Source organism: Myotis lucifugus, unplaced genomic scaffold (genome assembly GCF_000147115.1).
Source record: "Myotis lucifugus unplaced genomic scaffold, Myoluc2.0 scaffold_2460, whole genome shotgun sequence".
NCBI lineage: Eukaryota > Metazoa > Chordata > Mammalia > Chiroptera > Vespertilionidae > Myotis > Myotis lucifugus.
In genome coordinates this window covers 15,896-23,394 of record NW_005873508.1, presented here as the reverse complement: position 1 = coordinate 23,394, position 7,499 = coordinate 15,896, and the positions used below count along the sequence as shown (strand labels likewise).

Here is a 7,499-nt window from a genome sequence, read left to right as displayed (position 1 = left end):
TCCTGGGGCTCCACATCGGCCTGGGTTTGGGGGGGGGGGTTCTTGTCCGTCACACAGAGGAGCCCAGGTCTGCTCACGTTGGAGCTCGGAGGGGCTCTGCACCTTCCTGCCCTGGGGGTGCAGTCGGCCGTGGGGCTGCCTGCTTCCGCGGCTGCTGCCTGTGGGCTCTGCCTGGCCCTGGGCAGGTGACCCCCCCCCCCAGCTTTAGCCCCTCCGAGAAGAAGGGTCCTGTGGCTTCTCCCGCTGAGCGTGGTGTGTGGGTGTGGCTCCTGGCTCAGGTAGTCGGGCCTCCCCAGGGATGTTCGCTGTGCTGTGACCACGTAGGTCACGTCCTTGCAGCAGCCGGGCCCCCTGGAGGGTGCGGGTCCGATCCAGCCAGGAGGGGCCTCCTCGAGTAAAACAAGGGGCTGGGCCCAAGGCCTCTCCCGGCTCCACCCCAGCCCATCTGGTCCGGTTCCCCTGTGCTTCCCTCGGGGGGCAGCAGTGGGGTGGCTTATTCTCGGGGCGCAGGTCCCTGCTGGGTCTCCCAGGCTCCCCGAGGTCTTCCCACCCGTGTGAGGAGGGGCGTTGTAGCAGCTGACAGGGCGGAGGCAGAGGACGGTCCTCCGTCTGCAGGGTCGCGCCCCCTCCGTGCTGGCCTCTGGGCTCGTGCGAGCCCGGGGTGTGCGAGTGGGTGCTGGGGCCGTGGTGGGCCCTGCACGCTGGGGGGGCTCCTTCCAGTCTGGCCCTAGGGTCCCGGGGGCCCTGAGTGTTGCTGGAGGCAGCTTCGGTGGGTGGTCGCAGACCCTGCTGGCGGGGCTCCCTGGGCACGTGTCTGGGGTCCAGGGGTGGGTTTCTCGTCTGTCGGTCCCACCCCGTGTCCTGTCCGTAAGGCTTCGGGCTGGACCGTGGACGTGCGAGGAGCACAGAGCAGAAGAGATCCAGGTCCTCCTTGGTGGGCTCGGGGGCTGGGTGTCCGGGCCTGGCGTCTCCCATGTCCCTTCCTGCTGTGCCGGCCGTGTGACCCCTCCTTCCCTCTGCCGGCCGTGTCCTCCCCTGGATTCTCCCCACTGGGCCCTCGAGCCCCTGCTCATCCTGGGACAGCTCAGCGACCCCTGTGGGGTGTGGGGACCTGGGGCTGTGACATGTCCCATTGGAGGAAGCAGCAGCTGCACGCCCGGTTGCCCAGCCCCAGCCCCAGCCCCGACCCCCGGAGGGGCTGCAGGGTCAGTGGACAGGCATGGCCTTCACACTCACCAGGCTCTCCCTCTGCAGAGGAAGCCGTCCCCGCCGCCTGCAAGACCAGGACGGTCATTTATGAGATACCTCGGAGCCAGGTCGACCCCACGTCCGCCAACTTCCTGATCTGGCCGCCGTGCGTGGAGGTGAAACGCTGCACCGGCTGCTGCAACACCAGCAGCGTTAAGTGCCAGCCGTCCCGCGTGCACCACCGCAGCGTCAAGGTGAGCCCAGCGCGCTGCCCCGCACCTGCAGCCGTCGGAGGGGCTGGGTCCCCGCACCGGGAGGCAGGGCTGTGCGGCCGAGGGGCTCGTCTCCTGCGCCGACGGGTGTCTGGGGCCCCCGGCATCACAGGAAACAGTCGGGGGGAAAAGTCTTCCTTCACGGAGGCACCTTGGTGGGGGCTGGGTGCTTGGCAGGTGGGGTTGGGTCCCCTCAGCCTGCACGGACCCTGGGCATGTTGCCTGTAAATCGGGGAGGGCACCCCCTTTCATGGTGTCGATGGAGTGTTTCTCTGGGAGGGTCCCTCTGGGGCTGCTGCAAGGCCACGCCTCCCTTGTTTCAGGAGGGACAGGTGGCTGGGGCCGACTCTCGCTGGGAGCCTGAGCGAGCCCTCCTCTTCCCCAGGCTGGGCCGGCCGAGGTGCCCTCCAGGGCAGCACTGAGGGGGCGGTGCAGGAAGGTCACGTAGGAGTTCCCTGAGCTCCCCACCTGAGTCCTGGGGGGAAATTCAGGTCCCTCCAGGTGGCCAGTGGCTGGCAGCTCCTCTTGGGACCTGGGTCCCCCCTCCAGCCGCACTAACCTCATCTGTAAAATGGGTCTGAAGCTGGGCAACTGGGTGTCTGGGCTGGGAAACTAGAGCGCCAGCCCTTTAGGAAGGGGAGAGGGTTGGAGGGAGGCTCGGGGCGCCTCCTGGCTTCTCGGGGGTGAGGCTGAGGCTGTGAGGCCAGTGCTCCCTGTCTGGGCTCTGGGGTGTGGGTCCTTCCTGGGCAGCAGGCCTGCGCCCCCCGCTGAGCCTCCCTGGCAGGTGCGCCCACCCTCCTGGGTGGAATGTGTCCGTCGGGGTGTGTAGAACTCACTCCTTGACTATGTGTTACTCAAGCCCTCGGTGCCCTGCTGTCCACCCCGGTGTCGGCCCCGCCCCCGCCCCCGCGTGAGGTGCAGGGGGAAACTTCCTCAGGGAGGACCGCGTCTCCGCCGGCCACCTGTCACATGAGAAGGCCCTTTAGACCCAAACCTGGGGCCTCCCTGGCCTCGGGGCCCAGGGCCCCGCTCGGAGGCTGAGGAAGCACATTCCACGGCCCGAGGCCCACGGCCACACGCAAGGTGCTCCCAAGGCCGGGAGCGCTGGCCGGCGCTGGCCCCTCGCACTGCCCCCGGGTGGGGTCCTGGCGCAGACACCCGGCAGCAGGGAGGGTGGCAGCAGGGAGGGTGGGTGGGGCCGGCCCTCCCGGGGGGGCGCGTCTCTGCCTGGGGCTCAGGGGGGTGGCGGAGCTGGACCAGGGCCTCCCCCTGGGGCCTCCATCGCCCCCGCGGGGTCGTGGTCAGCCCGGGAGGGGCCGGGGACTCCATCTGCAGCTGGTCCCGCCCGCGCCCTGCCCTGCTCTGCCCTGCCCACCCTGCGAGGGCTGGCAGGAAAACATCCGGCCCAGACACTGGGGTTCTGGCTGAAGGGACAGAAGGTCAGTGGGAACAGGGGGCCATTGTGAGGGGCCGTTCCGCTCCGTCTGGGTGGAGGCCGAGCGGGCCCTCGGCACCGAGGCCGCGTCCTGGATGGGCCGCGGGCAGGTGGGAGTCCTGGGGTGGCTCCTCCCTGGCTTTCTGGCTTCCTAGCCTTTGGAGTCACGAAGGCGTCTTATAAACGGAGATAGCAGTCCGGCTGGGCGTGGTCACCCTCTGGGGCCCAGGAGAGTGAACTTGGCCGAAGCCTGCCCACTGGCCCCAGGCCCTGGGTGTCTGGACGTGCTGGGGTCGAAGGCCAGCCCCCTACGCGCATCCCCATGAGGTCACAGGTGTGGGCCTGGAGCAGGGCTCACCCCTCCTCAGGGACCTGGCCCCCCTACCCCTGCAGCAGCTTGGTGGCAGCATCTGGGAGCAGGGGCCCCAGGCCCCCCACAGGCCCCCCAGGGTAGGTAGGGACACTCAGAGGTAGGCTGGGGGCCCAGGGGTCCACTTCCCTGAGCTGGGCTTGCTGTGGTCAGTGCTTGCTGTCCACTCCCTAACTGGCTTCCCTGAGGAGGTGTCCTTCCTCGGCCACCGTGTGGGCCGACCCGGGGCCCTGTCCCCAGGTCCAGGCCTCGGGGTCAGGACGGTGGTGGCCAGGACTGGTGGTGTGCCCAGTGGCTCAGGCCCCGGCCCCCAGCAGAGGCCGCGGTGGGTCAGGGTGAAGGAGCTGCTGTGAGCCCCTCTCGGGGAGGGAGCTGCAGGTCGGGGCGCCCGTTTTGTCTGAGGGCACGGACCAAAGTCCTTCAGTCACGAGCCTGGGCCGCCCCAGGGCTCCAGGGGCTGGGACCCAGCTCGGCTTTGCTGGGCTTCCTGGGAGGCAGGTCGGGTGGGTCCCCCTGTGGTGCCCGGGACCGGCCTCTGTGTCCTGTGGACGGAGTTGGGGGCACAGGGACCTCCTGGCTGTGTGGGTCCAGTTTGGGGCCTGGAGGTGAAGGTCTCCGGTGAGAGCCTGCGAGGCCCTGGTGGGCAGGGAGGCGAACAGCGTGGGCTCGGGAAGCTGGCCGTGGCCCAGGGACACTGCCCATCAGGCCCAGGAGCCTCTGGGGTTGGCCTCGGTCCTGAATGGCTGTGGAGCCGGGCCGGGACATGCCCGGAACTGGGCATGCGGTGCCTGGAGCTGCGGGTTCCGGAGCCGTCACACCCGAGGGACGGACTTCCTCTAGTTAGGACGTCCCCTGGTTAAGGACCAGCTCGGGGCCCCTGCTGTTCCAGGTCCAGGCCTCCTCCCAGCAAAAGAACGAGCCTTGTCTGCTGCCTCGGTTCCCTCATCTGTAAAGTGGGCGTGCTTGAGCCCTCGGTGGCTGTGAGCCTCACAGTGACTCACACGGGGGTTCGGTCAGTGCTGGGCATCACGGAGGCTGCTCTGCCCTGACGCTGCCCGTCAGTCAGGACATAACCTGGTGGCGTCCCCTGCGGGCGTGGCTCTCCCCAGCCCTGCTGGGGGCGTCCTCCTCATGGCAGTCCCTCCTGGTGAGCGGCAAGAGCTCAGGCCTCCCCTGTCTGGAGGGGGTGGCGTCCATCCCCGATGGATTGTGGGGTGCATTGGCCTGTGGTTCATTACACGGGCACCCTCAGTCGTGGGGAGTTGGGGTGTTTGTTTTATACGGTGCAAACAGAGGGGGAAGGGAGGAGGGACATGGGGACCCCACTTGGGCTCCCGTGTGGGTCTGGGGGCTGAGGTTACGGGAACGGGGGGCTCTAGGGCGTAAATGTCTCGTCTGTGGGCCTGGCTGGTGCGGAGGATGCTTCTGAGAATTTAACATTCACAGCATGTTTTGGGGGGACATGTGCCATTTCCTGCCTGGACAGAGGTGCGGGCGCCCGGACCCCGAGCAGGCCCAGAAGCAGGTGCGTCGTAAATCGCTGCTTGTTTCTCTGACGAAAACGGGCGTGGGAAGCGGCCAGTGTTGTGTGCGCTTCGCCAGGGGACTGGCAGGAGGTGTTTCTGGAATGTCTACCTGCCACCGCCCCCCCCCCGTGGTGGTGAACGCCGTGCCCCACTATGCCCGGGAGTCTGGGGGTCTCGGGGTCTCGCTGAGCTGGGTCCCAGAGTCAGCCCCACACTGGAAACTGGTGGAGGCCCGGGGGCAGGAGGCCCGGCTCGGCCCAGGCTCCCCCATAACCAGGGACACATGGGGAGCGTTGCCCTTGGCCCCAGATGCGCCCAAAACACGGACTCAAACACCTTCCCTCACCACCACCCCCCGCCCCTCTCGCCCCCACCCCAGCGCCCACCTTGAAGCACATCCTCAGACCCACTGGCACGCATGTGGGTTTATTTTTTAAATATATTTTTATTGATTTCAGAGAGGGAGAGAGAGAGAGAGAAACATCAGTGATGAGAGAGAATCATTGATTGGCTGCCTCCTGCGCACCCCCCACTAGGGATCGAGCCCTCAACCCAGGCATGTGCCTTTGACCGGAATCCAACCCGGTACCCTTCAGTCTGCAGGCCGACACTCTATCCCAGTGGTTCTCAACCTTCCTAATGCCGCGACCCTTTAATACAGCTCCTCATGTGGTGGTGACCCCCAACCATAACATTATTTTCGTTGCTACTTCATAACTGTCATTTTGCTACTGTTATGAATCGTCATGTAAATATCTGATATGCAGGATGTATTTTCGTTGTTACAAATTGAACATAATTAAAGCATAGTGATTAATCACAAAAACAATACGTGATTATATATGTGTTTTCCGATGGTCTTAGGTGACCCCCGTGAAAGGGTCGTTCGACCTCCAAAGGGGTCGCGACCCACAGGTTGAGAACCGCTGCTCTATCCACTGAGCCAAACCAGCCAGGGCTGTGAGGTTTATTTTAAGGTAAAAGAGGACCAGACCACAAACGCTGTCTGAAGCTTGTTTTCACTCCTGCCTTTCTGCTGGGAGGAGCTTTGAGGTCAGAGGTCGGAGGTCGGAGGTAGGAGGTGGAAGGAGAGGCGCCCTCCTGCTCACGCGGGTCTGTCTCGGCAGGTGGCCAAGGTGGAGTACGTCAGGAAGAAGCCAAAGTTAAAAGAAGTGCAGGTGCGGCTGGAGGAGCACCTGGAGTGCACCTGCACGCCCACCGGCCCGAGCCCCGACTTCCGCGAGGAGGAGACAGGTGAGCTGGCGCCCTCCCTCTCTTCCCCGCGTCCAGGGGTCCTCGCCTGGCTGCTGGGCTGTGGTGAGCAGGGTTCCGGGGGCGGTGGATCGGGCTGCTGTGAGCTCAGTCAGACGCTTGCTGACCAGCCAGTATGCCCTGGGGCCCGGCTGGGGCGGATCGTGCCGCCCGTGGGCCTCGGCGGGAGGCGGGCCCAGCTGTGTGGCTCTGGCAGGAGAGGTTCGCGAGGTTCAGGCTGTGGTGAGGGGGTGGGGTGGGGTGTGCATTCTAAGTCTCCAGCCCTGGTGGGTCGGCAGCCGGTTGGGGTAATTAGGGGAGACGTGTTTGAGGAAGGTCCCCACCCTGGTGGGAAGGCCGGTGCTGGGCCGCTGGCTGCAGCGTTGCCGGGGGGGTCCTGGTGGTGTGGCCGCCCAGGGGGCCAGGAGGTCGTGTGGCGCTGATGGATTAGGTTTCCTCCAGGAGACAAGCCTCTCGGGTGCTCATTCCTGCAGTGCCCGCCGCCCGACAGCCCTCTCTTAGGCCCGCTCACCCTCCCTGCCCTTCTGTTAACAGGAAGGCGTAGGGAGTCAGGTAAAAAGCGGAAAAGAAAGAGGTTAAAACCCACCTAACCAGCCAACCAGGTAGGAGCTGTGGCTGGACGGGCCACGCCCCGCGGGGGGAGGCGCGATGGCTGATCACAGGGCGAATCACCGCGAGGAGAGGCCGCAGCGTGATTGGCCGTGATTGGCCGTGATTGATTGGCCGTGATTGATTGGCCGTGATTGCTCTGCGAGCTTGGTGTCCAGCTGGGCTGTGGGTCCCCTGCTCCCGTCCCGATGCCTCCCCTCCCGCCACATGGAAGCCTCCTCCACGGCCCTTCTGCCCGGAGGCCCTGCTCTGGCTTCAGTCTTTTCCTTGATTGGGGGGCAAAGGCGTCTCCTGAGTGGAGTGATTGGAGTTTCCTGGGCAGCAGCGGGGGCAGCTCAGGCAGGTTACTTGCTCCATTTGACAGGTGAACACACTGAGGCTGATAGACATGGCAGGTAAGGGTTGCCGAAGGCTGAGGAGGTCTTTGAAGGTAGACGTTTGTGACTCATGGACAGACAGGGAGACCAGAGCATGCAGGGCATCTCCAGGTGTCAGCAGGGACCCTCTTCTGTCCAGGCCCGGTGCTGTCCATCCTCAGAGGTGCCTCGTGGCCCAAAATGGCTGCTAAAGCTCCAGAAATCACATCCACACTCGAGACTGAAAGAACGAGTGAGGTGGGAAGAAGGAATCTCGCCCAGGGGCTCACGTTGATTGCACGGGCCACCCCCCACCCCCCCCAACCCCCCCCAAAACCGCCTTTCTTGGGGGCAGGGAAAAACGAAAAAAAGATCTTATGGGAGCGATGTTGCTCTGCGCAAGGTCAGGGGGGGGGGGGGAAGACACCAACCCTAGAGGAGGGGGGGGAATCAGACGGTTCATGGGGGATG

General features: G+C 65.3%; 1 protein-coding gene across 1 annotated transcript in view; it reads left to right on the top strand.

Annotated features, from left to right (window-relative positions):
* Positions 1–1,026: 1,026 nt before the first annotated feature.
* The window catches only part of PDGFA (platelet derived growth factor subunit A), an 8,802-nt gene continuing 2,329 nt past the window's right edge, over positions 1,027–7,499 (top strand). The window contains exons 1-2 of the mRNA XM_014450495.2: positions 1,027–1,442; positions 5,919–6,045. Of these exons, the coding sequence (XP_014305981.1) occupies positions 1,125–1,442; positions 5,919–6,045 (445 nt within the window). The 5' untranslated portion in view covers positions 1,027–1,124. The remainder of the gene's footprint in view (positions 1,443–5,918; positions 6,046–7,499) is intronic.